At 38.0% G+C, this 20327-nt stretch overlaps 1 protein-coding gene across 1 annotated transcript in view; it reads right to left on the reverse strand.

The window, feature by feature from the left end:
* Positions 1-20327, reverse strand: part of LOC131958324 (formin-J) — a 71511-nt gene that overhangs the window by 10630 nt on the left and 40554 nt on the right. The window contains exon 5 of the mRNA XM_059323290.1: positions 3945-4625. Within this exon, the coding sequence (XP_059179273.1) occupies positions 3945-4625 (681 nt within the window). The remainder of the gene's footprint in view (positions 1-3944; positions 4626-20327) is intronic.

The raw sequence follows: 20327 nt of genomic DNA on the forward strand, positions 1-20327 counted from the left end.
CGCGAGACACGGGTTTTTTGACCTTTATGAAATGCTCCCGTCTGCTGTGGAGCTAGAACTTGACATTCATTCTCGCACATTCCCTTCGTGTTCACTACACACGGCCACAGCCAATCGTGTTCGTTAGTATTTTATTGTCTATACTGGCAAGTTGGGTAACTCATGCTGGGGGAAGTGTCTACACGTTAATCTAAATTTAAAAACAAGGGACAAGTAGCCTGAATGGTCCTTGTCGGTGTCCTATGTCCCAGTGGGACCTTAAACAAGATCAGGACTGAAAACGACTTTACTGTGGTAAAAAAAAAACTAATATAGTATTAGTCTGACGTTTCAGGTAGCAAAAATATGACTGAGACAAAAATATTTTAGATATATAACCCGTTACCAACACCCAATTCAACTTATTAACACATAGATAGAGAACAGACAACCAACACTTTGTAAAGTTTTGGGTTATACCATATAACCATAAACGGTCTCAGACTTATTTATAGCGCTATCTGCTGTGTATTGTTGTATCTTATTTAGGTTACATATTACAGCTCATTATATGTGTTTTCTAATGACACTATAGTGTGAAGAAACAAGCACACAACTAGCCAGTGGATAGCAAAGGTATAAACAAAATATAAAAAATCTTGTAGGTGCGTGACAATAACATAAACCAAACAGACAAACAAACCAACAAAACCCTAACCACGCGAACCCCTACGACACTTTTAATAAGCCGTTACAAGCATAAAGTCAACTATATTTAACTTTTCACTGGCAAGCCTATAATGCACTTTATATAAAACTAATTATCAAAGGTATTGGCCTACTATTTTAAGTGTGGCCCGCCTACGTTTAATTTTTCACAACAAAAAGGTACCCCACGTGGTTGTAATTGTCCAATCATATCCGATCTTTAGGTTACTGGCGCTTGACCTACTTTCCACCTTTTATGATTGCATCTAGATCTAGCAGTCTCCGTCCACCATTCACCGAGACCCCACGGTCTTCTAAAGGGTTTCTTTATTTTTCTGCGCCCCCTATTCACTGTAGGGTAGACACACTATTCTAGCTAGCCAACAATCTGGGACCTGGGTATTAACGGATATAATACTCAAGTATCTGGCTGTATGAAGCCCTCCCCCACGCTATGAAAAAAATATTTCCTTCTATACGATTGATATATGTGAAAAAGGCTGAATACAAGCAGATTAGCAAGTAGTAATTCTCCACTTTATATTTTTTTTTGGCTTAAGCCTCAGTTCATTATAGAGATGTTTCAAACTTTAGTGTAAGGATAGGCGCTACATTCACGTTTGAGAAATAAGATTAACGAAATGTTTGTCGTTCTAAAGTCAAAGAATTTCGAATTATGGTGTGAATTGGCAATTTACAATACAAGTATTTTTCTTTAGTTTAGTCTTGATATATATATATATATATATATATATATATATATATATATATATATATATATATATATATATATATATATATATCTTTGGAGATTTTGATCAAATATAAGTATCCAAAAAAGAGTTAATTTATCCTCGTGTTTAGCGTTTTAGTTTGTCACTCACACTCCGCCCATATAGGTGTATGAAACCTATAATCCAGCAGTTTAAAATGAGGTCTATTAAAATCGTTTAGAGGTTCTAAAAGGAACTGTTTACCACCCCACCCCCTCCTTTCACCGACGTATCTCATAGTCAAAGTAGTAAGAGCACTCGTCCCCATATAATCAACTGCCAGCTGAAGTAGAGATTCTCCAGAGAAAATGGAAATGGATTGGCCACACACTCAGTAAGCCTGTATCCAGCATAACAAGACAGGCCCTCACCTGGAATCCACAGGGCAGGAGGAGTAGAGACAGACCAAAAAAGACCTGGAGACGTGACCTGGAAGAAGACACCAAGAAGATTGGATACACCTGGGGACAGTTGGAGAGACTAGCCCAGGACAGAGACTCCTGGAAAGCTCTTGTCAGCGGTCTATGACCCAGGAGGGACGACAGGCAAACCTAACCTAACTCGACCCCACAAGTACGTAACGTCACTACTAAAATAAAAACCAAACCGCGAAATTTACGCCCAGATTGCTAGGAAAAAAAAGACCTTGCTTTAAATAAATAAAAAGTGAAATTTGAGTACACTTAGTACAAGTTCAATAACCGGTTAATCGTTGAACCTTAAAAAAAAAATTTGTGTAAGATAAACCTGGATGTTTCTTGCCGATGCGGATAACACCAATTTAAAAATATAGGTATCATGTTAATCGCGGTGAGATCAGGGAATACATTACGAAGGAAATGGGTGTTCCAATAGTTTAACGACCTAGTCCAGCGATAGAGTAGGGGTGATCTTGATGAACCGACGAGATTGGGCTGGTGGATCTTCTGCTACATATGTAACTGGCTTAAGGTATGCCGCATCATGGTTAAAAACAATAATTGTGGGGATAGCAGTCAGGTACAATTTTATGTGTGGATAGCAATCAGGGACAATTTTTTTTTCGTGTGTGGGGATAGCGATCTGGTAGGTGGGTGGGAGGGGAGGGGTGGATAATGTGACGTACGTCCGGATTGTGTTTATCACGTGACGGTAAATTTGGTTTTTGTGTAAGGAGACATGATCGAGACCTCCCAGGACATGAAGACGCTGCGGGGTGTGTGTGTGTGTGGGGGGGGGGTGGTAGGCGGGGGAGGAGGGTGGTTCATTTGGTGCAGATAAGTTGCTGAGTTCATCACGAATTTAAAGGCAACATATTCAGAGTTTCTTCCAGGCATCTCTTCGGGGAGCAAAGCCCCTCCCCCCCCCCCCCCGAAAATTTTTTTACCGCCCCCTCCCCCCCCCCCCCGAACGAAATGAAATTTATATAATTTATATAGAAAATATATACTTTTAACAGTGTCCGCCCCCCGAAGAAAGTTTACCGCCCCCCCCCTCCCCCGAAAATTTCAAGTGCCCCCCCCCCCCCCCCCCGGAGAAAAAAGTCTGGAAGAAACACTGAACATATTTTACCTATTGTGATTCGTTGTGAAATAACGGCACTAAGATATGTGACGGCTGTGTCGCATCCTATTTATCTTTTATAAAAAAAAAATTGGTTCACTTATCTGTTATCATAACCCTAAACCTGACCACGGCCTTAATTTAATCCTGACCTTGCCGTGACTCTAACACCAACCATAACTCAAGTAACTGATATACCCGTAGAAAAAAAAAAACAAGCAAACATTTATTTTACTGTTATTACCCATCGGCAATTCTACAAGTACTGAAAAGTCTTCAGCTTTAGTTAATGACTAATTAAAACCAACTAAGCTTCGCTAAAACGCTATTGTTTTGCTGTCATTGTTTATCAAAATCCCGCTAAGATGTTTAAAATGCAATTAAAACTTGATTGGAGTGATTAATTAAGTGGCATTAAAACAATTCACGATAGAATACTTCTGTAAGCAGTCAATCAATATTCAATTAAAATTTTTTTTTTCTTTAACAACACAGCTATTTGAAGGATCAGTAAAAAATAAGCCTTGAACATAGCCTTGCAAGATAGGCGTGTTCAGCCAATACAAAATAGACTTTAAAATTGCCAGACAAAAAAAGAATTCGCGAGACACGCAAGACGTCATGGGGTTCTGTGTGTACGCCAATTTGACAACAAAGCACTGTATGTATTTTCTATCTGAGATTCCTGGTGTGTGTGGGCCGTGGTTAACATGACTGATTTGATGGCTTATGGAGAGGAGAAACGGGGTTGTTTCATACATGTTTACATTCATTTTAGAACGGAGGTTTCCGGTAATCCGGGCTATGCTTCGATTTAAACGAAAATAATTTAGTTTTTTTTTTTTTTGTTTTTTTTTTTGTAATGTAAGATTATTTAAGGAGTTGCGTAGTTTAATGAAAGTCACGTTTGTTGTAAAGGAAGATTAGTCACGTGATTCTTACCTCAGAGCTCTCGCGTTTTTTCTTGTTGTCCGGCTGTCCATCAGAAGACTGACCAAGTCTTTTTGGGCTGCTCTCGGGATTAACGCTAAAAAGTTCATCCATTTTCTGGTAGTCCATGTTATAATCCTTGGAGAGTTTGCCCACTTGGGTCCAAAGATTGGGTTTCCCTATAACGTTGGTGATGGGGATTTTTTGCCAATTCAGCGTCCTCATTTTAGCCCGCGGTTTTGGAATGTTAGGTAGAGGATCTTGTCCAGTGGCTTGCCCAAAAGGCGGGGGAGGGGGTGGCGGGGGACCTCCGCCCATGGGTGGCGGCGGAGGTGGCGGTGGTGCTCCAGGCATCATTCCGATAGGTGGCGCTGGGGGTGCGGGGGGTGGCGAACTCGTCACCTCTGAAGACTCGTCAACTTTCTGCAAGCTGCGACTCTCATTATCCGAGGCCGGAGTCGATTCCCGGCGAGTTCTGGAACCGGATGTGCTCCTGTCTCGACCCTCGCTGCGGCGGAGGACGGAGGTTACGAGTTTCTGGGCGTCCTTCTCAGACTCCACCCCCGTTGCCTGGGCGACGAGTTTTTCCACGGTGTTCCATATTGTTTCGCTGAGACGCTCATTGCTTGCGTCGATCTTCAGCAAATGTTGGAGCACTGTCAGGAACGGTAACTCTTGCTGGCTTTCAAGAACCTAAAAAAAAAGTAGGTTGAGGTTACAACAAAAAAAAAACAACACCTTTTTTTTTTGTTTTATTAAAAAAAAACGTTTTTTTTAAGGATTTTTAATTTGAGTTGATATATTAAACCTTAATCCGTATCAGCTTTTACAGTTGTCTGTCTAGACTCAACCTTGTTCAGACATGCAAAAATAAGACACGATCTTTGTTCATACAAGACAGGAATATGCTAATTATCTACAGATTTACTGCAGGTTGGCAGTTAGACGGTTCAACAAAATCTGCTCCAACCCACATTTACCCAACCCGCCCGTCCAACCCACCTTCAACCACCCCACCCCATCACAGTATGTGGCATGTACTTGAGTCAGAGAGCTAAAAACAAAAATACAAGTAGGAAGGAGTCGTTGATTCTGTAGCTTGTAAACATACAAAGGGAAGGAACTCTTACAAAGGGACTTTACTCTGCTGGATCAATTTAAAAAAAAAAAAAAACTCAATCGGTTTTGCTCCACATTTTACAGCTATTTGTTAATATTTGATTTTTTTAAAAATTGTTTGGCGTGTGTGCTCGTTTATGTGTTTGTCAGAATAAAAAGCCACTCAGATTCTACGATTGGATTGTCTGTATTATGTTCAGTGATGGCGGGTGTCGTTTAGTCGAACCTCGCTTATGTCCTATTTAGCTCAATATTGGTGCCTTTATGATTTACGTCTTACGAGTTTAAAAAAAAAACTTCTTTGTGAATACTCCAAAGTTTACTTTTCTAGAGTGTGGATAAAACTTTGCTATTTGCACGTTAAATATTAAAACAAATAGTTTCTTTACCCTCTGCACAAAAGAACATTAACACAAGAAAAAAAGAATCAGAATACAATTACAACAACTATTTTTACAGTGTGTTTGAAAGTTGAGACTTATTTAAACTTCATAGAATTAACATCCACACCGTTAACCTTGTTAACGTTTTAATTAATTGTTTCGTTTCTTTGAGTGCAAACAAACGGGACACTTTTCAAACGGTTCAGTCTGACACGGCGCGGTTTAACAATCTAACATCACACCGCTGAAATTGTAGCCTCTGCCCCCAAATGGCTTCACGTTTGATCCCCACACAGTCCGGCTAGAGAAGTGAACTCTCGAACCCAGGGCGCCCCGGCTGTAATTTAACCATCACCTATCTAATCATCCGGGGAGTATTGGTTTAGGTTATAGGTGTGTGTCGTCTCCCTCTCCCCCCCCCCCCCCCCCCCCATAACAAACACACCGACCGACGCGTTGTCACAAGTCTGCGACCTACGACTACCTGTAGTAGCTCGCCTGAGTTCCGGAAACTCTGACACGTTGCTACAAGAAAATTGTCAAAAGGCATGAATTGATTTTTTAAAAAATTAATGGAGCGATACAAAAATAAATGTCGACAAGTATAACGTATATAACATAAAACAAAACTAGACTTTTTTTCAATCTTTAACAAATGAAGTTGCCCCCCCCCCCAACCCCCCCCCCCCCCCAAAAAAAAACAACCCCGTAATAAATCACTACACTATGTGTGTCACAGTCTAATTATTCATACATACTTTCTAATCTATTTCAAACACACTCTCTAATCTATTGCATACAAATTAAGAGGAGATTATTCAATCTATTTTTCATCCAAGTCATTTTCCCGATTGACGTATTTCTTTTTGTCACTTACGTAAGCTAGGTACTAAAAATGGACACGATCTAAAAATAGATTACCGAGTTATAAAACGTAGGGAAATAAACCGGGAGTGATCTCCCCTAAACTTTCTCGAATATTCTTATAAAAAACAACAGGGGATGGGAACTCGGGCTATAGACATGATTTTTAATCAATTTTAAATACTTAAAGTTTTAAAAATAGAATAAAATCTCGTAGACAAATGAATTGCACACCAAGTGAACGCTAAATAAAAGAGTGTTTAATAGTGCGCAATATTATTAGTACTTTAAAAATTTACATTAGTTTTTTGAGAAATCGGAAGTAGCGTAAATTACTACTTCCGGTCAATGGAAATTACTCAAAATTTAACAGAAGGTAGAGAATTAGATCTTTAACTTATGTGTGAAATTTCATTTATCTATGTGAAATAATACTCAAGTTATAGGCTTTTTAAAAATTCAAAGTAGAAAAAGTACCACTTCCGGTTCTCGGAAATCGCTCAAAAGTTGATACGGATCTACGATTTTGATAAACTACTTATATATGAAATTTCATCAACCTAGCTGTAACGGTACTCAAGTAATCGTGTTTACACACGGACAGACACACAGACACACACACACACAGACATACGGACAGAGTTGCAAAGCCCAGTTTTTCAGACTGGATTACGCACAAAACCTCTTAATTTTGATACATCTGGATTGATAATTTTTGCCCGATTAAAATAAGTCCTCTATACTTCGGATGTGATGAAGGACTGAGGTGTAATACGGTGAAAATTGTTAAAATTTCAAGTGATTTTTGTGCACGATTACAATACTTTCTCTATACTTCGTATATACGAGAAAGTAAAAAAGGAATTCAGCAGATAATGAACTTGTGTATCATTATATCAAATGAAACAAGATTTAGATAATTAAAAATAAGGGGGATTGAAGTTCTCTCGACTCCGTTTACTAAGAGTCATCATGCACAACAAGGACAACAGTCTAGAGGTCATAATAAACAATTAAGTGAAGGATAACATTGAAAATTTGTTATTAAATCACTCAGCAGAGGACATCAAAGAAAATGTCCTACTAACTCAGTAAATGACATCAATCAGTGTAGGACGTTGAAAAGGTCAACAACGGAGAGGTCATATTGCAAAATCAAGCGAAGGACAACAATTAAAAGTTGTTACTAAATATTTCAGCAAAGGACAATAACGAAGATGTCCTACTACCCCAGCAAAGGACAATAACGAAGATGTCCTACTAAAGGACATCAATCAAACGAGGTCCTGAAGTCCTCACACTAAAAGAGAGAAAATGTCATTTTTGTCGAAATGTTTACAACGATGTCTCCGAACTCTTATGTGAGTATTACAGTATCCCGGATTCCTACTAAAATTTCCCCATTATATGTATGTTAATTATCCGAAATTAATGTATGTTAATTAATAATTAGTTGACTATGTGAAACAAGTCTCATTCTATTTCACCGGCTAGGTAAGCTTAAGTCAAGTAAAAAGTAAGCATCAGCTTACTCGATACCTATCACTAACTGGGTCACATTAGTTCGTGACTTGCTCTTGTTAAAGGTCGTTAGCTTAATTAATTCCCGCGCAGTTAATTAATTCCGGACCAAATCGTGTTTGACCGAGCTTAGGCAAAGTTATAACAGCCCCACCCACTCCACATATTAAGATGTAGCACATTCATGGATGTAGCACATTCATGGATGTAGCACATTTATGGATGTAGCACATTCATGGATGTAGCACATTCATGGATGTAGCACATTTATGGATGTAGCACATTCATGGATGTAGCACATTCACGATCAAGCGACCGATGTAGCACATTCATAGTCAAGCGACCGATGTAGCACATTCATGATCAAGCTACAGATGTAGCCATTAATATACAAGCTACAGATGTAGCACATTCACGATCAAGCGACCGATGTAGCCATTAATGTACAAGCTACAGATGTAGCACATTCATGATCAAGCTACAGTTGTAGCCATTAATGTACAAGCTACAGATGTAGCACATTCATGACCAAGCGACCTGTTGCTGTAGTTTTCAGTCGTGATAGTCCCCACGTGTTGGCGTTGTGCAGTTGTACAACACTAGCTGTCGGGCCAACGGATTAAGGTAAGGTCATAAGCTCTGACATTAACCTGCGGCTTAAGGTCCCACGAACAACGGGCAGGTCCACCTTTAAGCTGACACTGGGCCGGTGTGTAAATATGCCAGGGTTTATGTCCGTGTCGACACGACAGTGTAAACCTGACTAGCACGCGACCGTATAAACCGATTCCCACAATGTGTATCTATCCCCAACACGCTAATGTTTACCAGTTTTCCACACAGTATACATATCCCGCACATGATCGTGTATACATCTTTTCCACACAATATCTCACACACAATACTGTATACCCTTCCCCAGCACAGTATACCTATCCCGCAAACGATGATGTATACCCATCTTCCACACACCATTGTATACATATTTCCCATACTGTATACGTCATTATGGTCTTCCACACACCACGGTATACCCCACACAATACTAATTATACAATGCAATAAGAGTAAAATATGACTTTAAATTGTATTATTTTTTCTTCTCAACTAAATTAACTATTACTGTTATAGTCTGCAAACAAGTCTAACCAGAAGCTAAAATTTAAAAACAGGCAACAGGAAATACCGAAACAAACATTTAAAACGATGCGTCAAATCTCATCACGTGTGACGATTTTGTTTTCGCAACGTAGCCCAGAACCCACATACTTTTACTGACGTCATTACTACGTGACATCGACTTCGGCCGTTAACGAAATCAAACAAATCGTCATATAGGATTCGGTTAAAAAATAAACATACTCTCTCCACCAAACACGTTTTGTTAACGGAACTATTTTCAGCACATTTTTCAAACAGAGTAGTCGCCCTTGTGTAGACGATAGTTTAAAACGGCATCACAGCGATGGTTTAACGTACGTTGGTTGCCGTCGCGTCGTCTGCTATCTAAGAGCCGTAACGTCAAACAGCTGTCAATTTATAACCGCCACTTTCACACAGATAAGAGTCAAGTTGAAACTTTTATAAACTCTTAACCTTTCATCCCAAAACTTGTTATGTCAGGAATATTTTTAAAAAACTATTTTGACGCCATCTGGTTTTTGAAGTTTTGTTTCGTTTCTTCCATTGAGAAAATGTTGATCCCGCTCGTATTTAAAAAAAAAACAACATGTTGTTAGCAGGCCTCGAACCCTGAACAGCAAATCACTGTTACCTCATCCATAATTAAGCTAGTTTGGTTAATTGTCAACGATAGTTAAGTATGATTTGTAATTGAAACAAAATTAATTTGTGGGTCTTGAAAAAAAAGTTTAAATTTGAAATTGTGAAAGAATATGGGTAATATAAGTAGTATATTAGGTCACTTTTGGACCGCATGGGTGAGCAGGATGCGGATGCGGATGCGGATGCGGAACAAAGGGTATATAGGAAAATACTCCCCCAGCCTGGTACAATGACATATAGCAAAATACTCACCCACCTGGGTAAGTGGGTGAGCAGCCTGGTACAACGAGATATAGTAAAATACTCCCTGGGGGAGGTGGAGGTACATCCTCATATAGTAAAATACTCACCCATCTGGGTGAAGTTGGGTGAGCAGGTGGCGCAGCCTGGTACAATGAGATATAGTAAAATACTCACCCACCTGGGTGAGGGTGGGTGAGGGTGGGTGAACAGCCTGGTACAACGAGATATAGTAAAATACTCACCCACCCTAGGGTGGGGGATGCGGATGCGGAGTAGGTCAGTAGGTCACCTTTTGGTGACCTTGTGACGTAATCATTGACCTTGTGACGTAATTAGTGACTTTGTGACGTCATCATTGACCTAGTTACGTAATTTTAATGCGTTTTTTAATGAGTTTTAATGAGTTTTTAAAATTTTAATTAGTTTTTATTAACGAGTTACGTAATTTTAATGTATTTTTTAATTAATTTGATTTTAATTACTTTGTTTATATTGTGTAATTTTAAATTTTTATTGAGTAGTTACGTGATTGGATTTTAATTTTTTAAATTTTTAAATTTTTTTAAATTTTTAAATTTTGTAATTTTAATTATTTTAATTAGTTTAATTATTATTAACTTATTTTAATTAGTTTAATTATTATTAACGAGTTACGTAATTGGAGTTTAATTTTTTTAAATTTTTAAATTTTTTAAATTATTATTTTTTAATTTTAAATTTTATATTTGTTTATTTGTTTACTTGTTGTTTAATTTAATTACTTTGTTTATAGTGTGTAATTTTTATTAACGAGTTACGTAATTGGATTTTAATTTTTTAAATTTTTTCAAATTTTTAAATTTTTTTTTTTAAAATTATTAATTTAATTTGCTTATTTGTTTACTTTTTAATTATTTTTTATTTTGTTTATTTTTAATTTTATTTTATTTTATAATTAGTTAAATTATTATTAACTAGATACGTAATTTGATTTTAATTACTTTGTTTAATTTATTTATTTGATATATTTCTTTTCTTTATTGTTTAATTTGTTGGTTTGTTTATTTGATTGTATGTCTGTTTTTAAATTCTCCCCTACAACGAGCGTGTACTAGAACAGTCTTTGTATACCAGCCTTTAACCAGACATGTAACACCTGTTACGTATCGACCCGCCCGCGAAGTTTTCTCACCGCTGCCCGTTTTAATGGGAATGTATTGATCGCAGCCGCTGGCCCATCACACCTAATTAAATTTCTGTTATGCTTCACCGAGTTTCCCCCGCTCGGTTGACAGCTGTGCAACAGCTGTTGTGCGACAGCTGGTGGTGTAATTAGGTTGACCAACCGGACATTACCTTGTTGGTTTTCTAGTACGCGTATGCTACACGTATACACACACACACACACACACACACTAAAATTAGAACAAAAGTCTTCTTATATTTTATTTGTTTATTAACGTTTTTCCAATTCATCAAAGGCTTTTAAAATTTCATCCTGTATTTTTTTTTTTTTAAATTATTATTTTTAAATTTTATTTTTAATTGTTGTTTACTTGTTGTTTAATTTAATTACTTTGTATAATTTATTTGTTTGAAATTCATTTTAATTAGTTTGCTTTTAATTTCTTTGTTGTACGCCGTTTGAAATAAAAGACTAACACTAGCGTGTACTAGAAAGTGTCAGTGTGTATAACATCCATTTAACCACAGCTGTTACTTATTAGCGACAGCTTGTACTTATCGATCCGCCCGTGAGCCTCCCCGGCGCTCCCCGTGGTTGCTTAATAGCGGACTCACTGAAGCGATCACAACAGGTAATTAATCGAAACCATTAAGTCCCTCTCCGCGTTAAGTGTGGCGACAGCTGGTGCTGTAATTAGTCACGGCTCTCGGCTTTTTTTCATTAGACTACAGCTGTACATGAACTATGTTCACATATCGTACACCCGGTCATTCTTTGATCAAATAAAAAAATTTTGTTTCCACATGTCCTGCGAACCGTCCCTTGCTATGTATGAAAGATTAATGGTTGTAACTATGCGCTTATAGCGAGGGTCAGCGAAAACAAAAATATATTTAAGGGTCGGAATTTTCTTTCAACCACCGTTAAGTCAGGTTTTGAGACGAAACGAAGTCTCGGTAGGTTCGTGTTTTTTAATGGGCGACAGGGCGACTTGATGCGTTGGTACGTAGGTATGCGGGGTTAAGGTTCTATAACTCTATATATTTAAATACGTTTTTTTATTCAAATGAGTTTACTCCCCCTAACGTAAGTACATGTAAAGAGGGATTTCCTATAGATCTGTAATGAATTAGGCCTTTTTTGACTATGACTTGTTGCCCAGGTGTTGACATGATACGCTTTTTTTTTTTTTTTTTTGAGATATACATACACACACACACACACACACACACACCACCACCACCACCACCACCACACACACACACACACACACACACACACACACCACCACCACCACCACCACCACACACACACACACACACACACACACATGCGCGCGCGCGAAATTCATACTAGGTCGGTAATGGTGGAGAGAACTTATAGGTATACATTATCATGGCGACAACAAAAGCGACTCTTATTTTATTTACATGAAAGCGTGTTTTCCAAAAAGTGTCACCATGCCATTGTCATTTTCGCAGCGGGGTTTATTTTAAGTGTACCCCGTGTACGGTTGTTTACATTTTAAAAGACGTGTCGCGTGTCTTCCCCTTACGGCTTCCCTAATAGAGAAACGAGAGGAAAGACAACTGTTCTAAAATTAGAACAGACTTGTCTACACACACGAGTATCGTCCCTCGTGAAAAAAATTCGCGTCAGATTCCTTAACTAAACAGTCAATTTGCTTTAACAAGTTAAAAAATAATTTAGGAAGACAAGGGTTAACAACATTAGACGCTACCGTTTTTTGTTTCCTGTGACGACAAGGCACATTACACTTTTGTATTTTATGTCTCAAGTAGAGGGTGGGATATTTTTTCTTTGTAAGCGTGTTGTAAACAATGGGTAGAGGAAGCGATTACTAGGTAAGAGGGGAGAGAACGTGACGTACATCGCGATATTTGAAAACAGGGCGATGTTTAACCTCAACCAAAAAAGACAATGAACCTAGAAGGAAGACGAATATATATCTTAGTCTTGCAGCAGATTACCTTCCCATGTTCGCTTTAGTAGGCCTATTTCAGTTTTCAGCAAACTTCTTTTTGACTTGAACTTCGTTAATTTTTAAGAAAGTTTACTTATACATAATACATTACGTCTAATGACAATTTTTTATTTTTACCACTCAATGTATTTTCTTTTTCTATATCTTACATTGTCATCTTAATTTTTGATCACCTTAGTAAAAATTTGCTTAAGATTATAAACTTCAAGGTTTAAAAAACAACAACGTTATAGTACGTCGTGTCAAATGACACACCGTTTAAAATGTCTACATTTAAAGTTCACCAAAATAATGACGTAAAATCTAAATATGATATGACGTTAGCATACATATCATTCAACCTAATCACTCTAAAGTACAAATCAATAATTTTTATTGATTAAGGGGCTGGGTGAGTTATTTTTATCACTATTCGCCCTTCCCCTTCCCTTTGTCCGCAACCCCGTTCCCCTTCTCCCATCCAACCTTGCGTCATCACACTAACCTCAATACCAACCGTTAGATAAACAGACCGTACTACTACTACTACCCGCACTATACCTATTCCATTTAAGAGACAAAGGCTGTATGACAATCCTACAGACAAATATTTATTCAACTAATATCACAACCCCCTAGAAACCACTCCAACAGACTGGGATACATAACTTGTAGACACCACTCCTCGTTGAATATCTCTTGCACCCTACCTACATCGACAACTTTGTCCGCCGCCCTCGCCCCCGTCCCTAGTATGAACTCGGTTACCAACAATTTCAAAACATGCATGTTCCGAGTTCAAAACCAACCTTCACCGACACTACTATGAACTCGGCCCCTAACACTTCCAAAACATGCCTGTACTAACTTTGAAACCACCATCGGTGAAAACTTCACCGACCTTAGTATGGACTCTACACCTACCGATTCCAAAACATGCATGTTCCAAGTTCAAAACCAACCTTCACCGACACTAGTATGAACTCGGCTACCAACAATTCCAAAACATGCATGTTTTGAAATTGTTGGTAACCGAGTTCAGACTAGGGACGGGGGTGTTTTCACCGAGGCAGGTTACAAAGTTCGTATATGCATCATTGGAATTGTTAGGTAGAGTTAAACTAAGGTCGGTGAAGTTTTCACCGAGGTAGGTTACAAAGTTGGTACATGGATGTTTAGGAATTGATGGCAGTCGAGTTCATACTAGGGTCGGGGAATTTTGTTAGCACTGAGGCAGGTTGGAAAGTTGTTACATGCATGTTTGGGAATTGTTGGTAGCCGAGTTCATACTAGTGTCGGTGAAGGTTGGTTTTGAACTCGGAACATGCATGTTTTGGAATTGTTGGTAGCCGAGTTCATACTAGTGTCGGTGAAGGTTGGTTTTGAACTTGGAACATGCATGTTTTGGAATCGGTAGGTGTAGAGTCCATACTAAGGTCGGTGAAGTTTTCACCGATGGTGGTTTCAAAGTTAGTACAGGCATGTTTTGGAAGTGTTAGGGGCCGAGTTCATAGTAGTGTCGGTGAAGGTTGGTTTTGAACTCGGAACATGCATGTTTTGAAATTGTTGGTAACCGAGTTCATACTAGGGACGGGGGCGAGGGCGGCGGACAAAGTTGTCGATGTAGGTAGGGTGCAAGAGATATTCAACGAGGAGTGGTGTCTACAAGTTATGTATCCCAGTCTGTTGGAGTGGTTTCTAGGGGGTTGTGATATTAGTTGAATAAATATTTGTCTGTAGGATTGTCATACAGCCTTTGTCTCTTAAATGGAATAGGTATAGTGCGGGTAGTAGTAGTAGTACGGTCTGTTTATCTAACGGTTGGTATTGAGGTTAGTGTGATGACGCAAGGTTGGATGGGAGAAGGGGAACGGGGTTGCGGACAAAGGGAAGGGGAAGGGCGAATAGTGATAAAAATAACTCACCCAGCCCCTTAATCAATAAAAATTATTGATTTGTACTTTAGAGTGATTAGGTTGAATGATATGTATGCTAACGTCATATCATATTTAGATTTTACGTCATTATTTTGGTGAACTTTAAATGTAGACATTTTAAACGGTGTGTCATTTGACACGACGTACTATAACGTTGTTGTTTTTTAAACCTTGAAGTTTATAATCTTAAGCAAATTTTTACTAAGGTGATCAAAAATTAAGATGACAATGTAAGATATAGAAAAAGAAAATACATTGAGTGGTAAAAATAAAAAATTGTCATTAGACGTAATGTATTATGTATAAGTAAACTTTCTTAAAAATTAACGAAGTTCAAGTCAAAAAGAAGTTTGCTGAAAACTGAAATAGGCCTACTAAAGCGAACATGGGATGGTAATCTGCTGCAAGACTAAGATATATATTCGTCTTCCTTCTAGGTTCATTGTCTTTTTTGGTTGAGGTTAAACATCGCCCTGTTTTCAAATATCGCGATGTACGTCACGTTCTCTCCCCTCTTACCTAGTAATCGCTTCCTCTACCCATTGTTTACAACACGCTTACAAAGAAAAAATATCCCACCCTCTACTTGAGACATAAAATACAAAAGTGTAATGTGCCTTGTCGTCACAGGAAACAAAAAACGGTAGCGTCTAATGTTGTTAACCCTTGTCTTCCTAAATTATTTTTTAACTTGTTAAAGCAAATTGACTGTTTAGTTAAGGAATCTGACGCGAATTTTTTTCACGAGGGACGATACTCGTGTGTGTAGACAAGTCTGTTCTAATTTTAGAACAGTTGTCTTTCCTCTCGTTTCTCTATTAGGGAAGCCGTAAGGGGAAGACACGCGACACGTCTTTTAAAATGTAAACAACCGTGCACGGGGTACACTTAAAATAAACCCCGCTGCGAAAATGACAATGGCATGGTGACACTTTTTGGAAAACACGCTTTCATGTAAATAAAATAAGAGTCGCTTTTGTTGTCGCCATGATAATGTATACCTATAAGTTCTCTCCACCATTACCGACCTAGTATGAATTTCGCGCGCGCGCATGTGTGTGTGTGTGTGTGTGTGTGTGGTGGTGGTGGTGGTGGTGTGTGTGTGTGTGTGTGTGTGTGTGTGTGTGGTGGTGGTGGTGGTGGTGGTGTGTGTGTGTGTGTGTGTGTGTGTATGTATATCTCAAAAAAAAAAAAAGCGTATCATGTCAACACCTGGGCAACAAGTCATAGTCAAAAAAGGCCTAATTCATTACAGATCTATAGGAAATCCCTCTTTACATGTACTTACGTTAGGGGGAGTAAACTCATTTGAATAAAAAAACGTATTTAAATATATAGAGTTATAGAACCTTAACCCCGCATACCTACGTACCAACGCATCAAGTCGCCCTGTCGCCCATTAAAAAACACGAACCTACCGAGACTTCGTTTCGTCTCAAAACCTGACTTAACGGTGGTTGAAAGAAAATTCCGACCCTTAAATATATTTTTGTTTTCGCTGACCCTCGCTATAAGCGCATAGTTACAACCATTAATCTTTCATACATAGCAAGGGACGGTTCGCAGGACATGTGGAAACAAAATTTTTTTATTTGATCAAAGAATGACCGGGTGTACGATATGTGAACATAGTTCATGTACAGCTGTAGTCTAATGAAAAAAAGCCGAGAGCCGTGACTAATTACAGCACCAGCTGTCGCCACACTTAACGCGGAGAGGGACTTAATGGTTTCGATTAATTACCTGTTGTGATCGCTTCAGTGAGTCCGCTATTAAGCAACCACGGGGAGCGCCGGGGAGGCTCACGGGCGGATCGATAAGTACAAGCTGTCGCTAATAAGTAACAGCTGTGGTTAAATGGATGTTATACACACTGACACTTTCTAGTACACGCTAGTGTTAGTCTTTTATTTCAAACGGCGTACAACAAAGAAATTAAAAGCAAACTAATTAAAATGAATTTCAAACAAATAAATTATACAAAGTAATTAAATTAAACAACAAGTAAACAACAATTAAAAATAAAATTTAAAAATAATAATTTAAAAAAAAAAAAATACAGGATGAAATTTTAAAAGCCTTTGATGAATTGGAAAAACGTTAATAAACAAATAAAATATAAGAAGACTTTTGTTCTAATTTTAGTGTGTGTGTGTGTGTGTGTGTGTGTGTATACGTGTAGCATACGCGTACTAGAAAACCAACAAGGTAATGTCCGGTTGGTCAACCTAATTACACCACCAGCTGTCGCACAACAGCTGTTGCACAGCTGTCAACCGAGCGGGGGAAACTCGGTGAAGCATAACAGAAATTTAATTAGGTGTGATGGGCCAGCGGCTGCGATCAATACATTCCCATTAAAACGGGCAGCGGTGAGAAAACTTCGCGGGCGGGTCGATACGTAACAGGTGTTACATGTCTGGTTAAAGGCTGGTATACAAAGACTGTTCTAGTACACGCTCGTTGTAGGGGAGAATTTAAAAACAGACATACAATCAAATAAACAAACCAACAAATTAAACAACAAAGAAAAGAAATATATCAAATAAATAAATTAAACAAAGTAATTAAAATCAAATTACGTATCTAGTTAATAATAATTTAACTAATTATAAAATAAAATAAAATTAAAAATAAACAAAATAAAAAATAATTAAAAAGTAAACAAATAAGCAAATTAAATTAATAATTTTAAAAAAAAAAATTTAAAAATTTGAAAAAATTTAAAAAATTAAAATCCAATTACGTAACTCGTTAATAAAAATTACACACTATAAACAAAGTAATTAAATTAAACAACAAGTAAACAAATAAACAAATATAAAATTTAAAATTAAAAAATAATAATTTAAAAAATTTAAAAATTTAAAAAAATTAAACTCCAATTACGTAACTCGTTAATAATAATTAAACTAATTAAAATAAGTTAATAATAATTAAACTAATTAAAATAATTAAAATTACAAAATTTAAAAATTTAAAAAAATTTAAAAATTTAAAAAATTAAAATCCAATCACGTAACTACTCAATAAAAATTTAAAATTACACAATATAAACAAAGTAATTAAAATCAAATTAATTAAAAAATACATTAAAATTACGTAACTCGTTAATAAAAACTAATTAAAATTTTAAAAACTCATTAAAACTCATTAAAAAACGCATTAAAATTACGTAACTAGGTCAATGATGACGTCACAAAGTCACTAATTACGTCACAAGGTCAATGATTACGTCACAAGGTCACCAAAAGGTGACCTACTGACCTACTCCGCATCCGCATCCCCCACCCTAGGGTGGGTGAGTATTTTACTATATCTCGTTGTACCAGGCTGTTCACCCACCCTCACCCACCCTCACCCAGGTGGGTGAGTATTTTACTATATCTCATTGTACCAGGCTGCGCCACCTGCTCACCCAACTTCACCCAGATGGGTGAGTATTTTACTATATGAGGATGTACCTCCACCTCCCCCAGGGAGTATTTTACTATATCTCGTTGTACCAGGCTGCTCACCCACTTACCCAGGTGGGTGAGTATTTTGCTATATGTCATTGTACCAGGCTGGGGGAGTATTTTCCTATATACCCTTTGTTCCGCATCCGCATCCGCATCCGCATCCTGCTCACCCATGCGGTCCAAAAGTGACCTAATATACTACTAATATATTTTACATTTAAGATGTAGAAGAAACTGCTAGGGTAGCTAAAAAATTGGGTAAAATAAGGTGGGGTAGCTAAAGAAATGGTAACTCACTGAGGTAGCTACGATTGGGCAGCTAAGTATAAGACAGGTAAACCTAAGGCAGAGAATGCTAGCTTTGATACGATGGCGTAACTAGAGATCGATGCTGTTAACGTCAACAAAAACAAAACAAAAATCGATGTAAACCCCCCCCCCCCCCCCACTCAGTAAATCTGGCCTTCGTCACACCAGCAGACATTGAGACAAGTCGTCTGCCGAGCTATCACCCGCCTGCTCATAAATCTGGCGGTCTTGTATGGCCTACCACACCCAGAAACAATGTAAACAAAACAACAGTGTTTCTTCCTGCCAACTTCCCTTGTTAACGTATGATAATTTATGATAATTAGATGGAGTTAATCCCTCGCAGGACTTGACAAGGCAACTCTATAAATAAACACATCTTGAGATTTTCCGGGTTGTTGTTTTTTGTTTTTTGTTAGAAAAAAAAAGGAACGGAATGGCAATGGCGATAACTCACGCCATAAACTGGGTAGGCTACATCGATTATAAAACGATGTGGTCGAATGGTAGTACATACGACTGCTAACCCGAAAGTCTCGAATCCGGGTTCAAGTCCGTAGAATGACCCAGTGTCATCTCAGCTCTAATGGGTACCTGAGTCACCGAACACACGCCCCAGTCGTATGTCGAGGTCATCGCAACAGGTAAACTCTACTTTACTTGCCATGTGGACCGCAGAGACGTTGCGACCCATTCAGCGCCCGGGGCGACCTATCAGTTTTACGCCTCCCCCCCCTCCAATTTATGTATAGGCTATAGTTATTCATGCTGGTGAAAAAGCCCCACCTAGCTACGCCTCTGAATGGACTAGGTACGAAAGGGAACTTCACTTACTTATCGATTAGCATACACGATATATTTTTTTTACATAGCGATGACTCGGCACGACTATACAGTTTTGTAACAATTTTAGAACTACAGGATGTCTGATTTTTACCCCTCCCCCCCCCCCCCGCCCCTTCCATCTTCAACCCCACCTCCTTCCCCACCCCATCCCAAAATTTATTTGAAAAATAGACACAGCTTATCCTGTTACTAATCTATATCCAAATATTCATTCACGCGTAAAACAATTATTTTAATTTTAAAGTTTTCAAATATTTCTTTTGCCCTGAAGTGCCACTCCAATTAAAAAAAAAAACCAACCTACACTGTCATCACTTTCAAGGCCTTAATCTGTGTGTTTGAACTCTTCCCCAACCCTAAAATAAAACCTTGTTTGCGCATATCGCTACTTGCTTTATGGGTATGTTTAAGTAACCGTAACGTTCAATTGCTGTATACTTTGACAATAGTTTTAACTGTGGGGGTGAACGTTTCGTGTGGGCGAGCGCACCCAGGTTGGCAAATTTTTTTTTTATATAAAGATCAACATGCCAGGTAAGCAGACGCAAGCCAAAATTTACCGTCACTGTGTAAGTAACACCCACTGATGCACACCGTCCGTCCAAGGTCTCTCAACTTTTTTCTTAAGTACCCCGTAAATTACGTTTTATCTCAGTGTTTCGTTAGAAATCTTATTACGCCATTTACAACTTTAAAAAATCTCCAGCCACGCCAAAATTACTATATTAGAATTATATACATTTGGAAAAGCCACTACATTCACTAATACTATTTTTAT

The sequence above is a fragment of the Physella acuta genome, unplaced genomic scaffold (genome assembly GCF_028476545.2).
Source record: "Physella acuta isolate Inbredline_101_S28 unplaced genomic scaffold, ASM2847654v3 ptg001317l, whole genome shotgun sequence".
Classification (NCBI taxonomy): Eukaryota; Metazoa; Mollusca; class Gastropoda; family Physidae; genus Physella; species Physella acuta.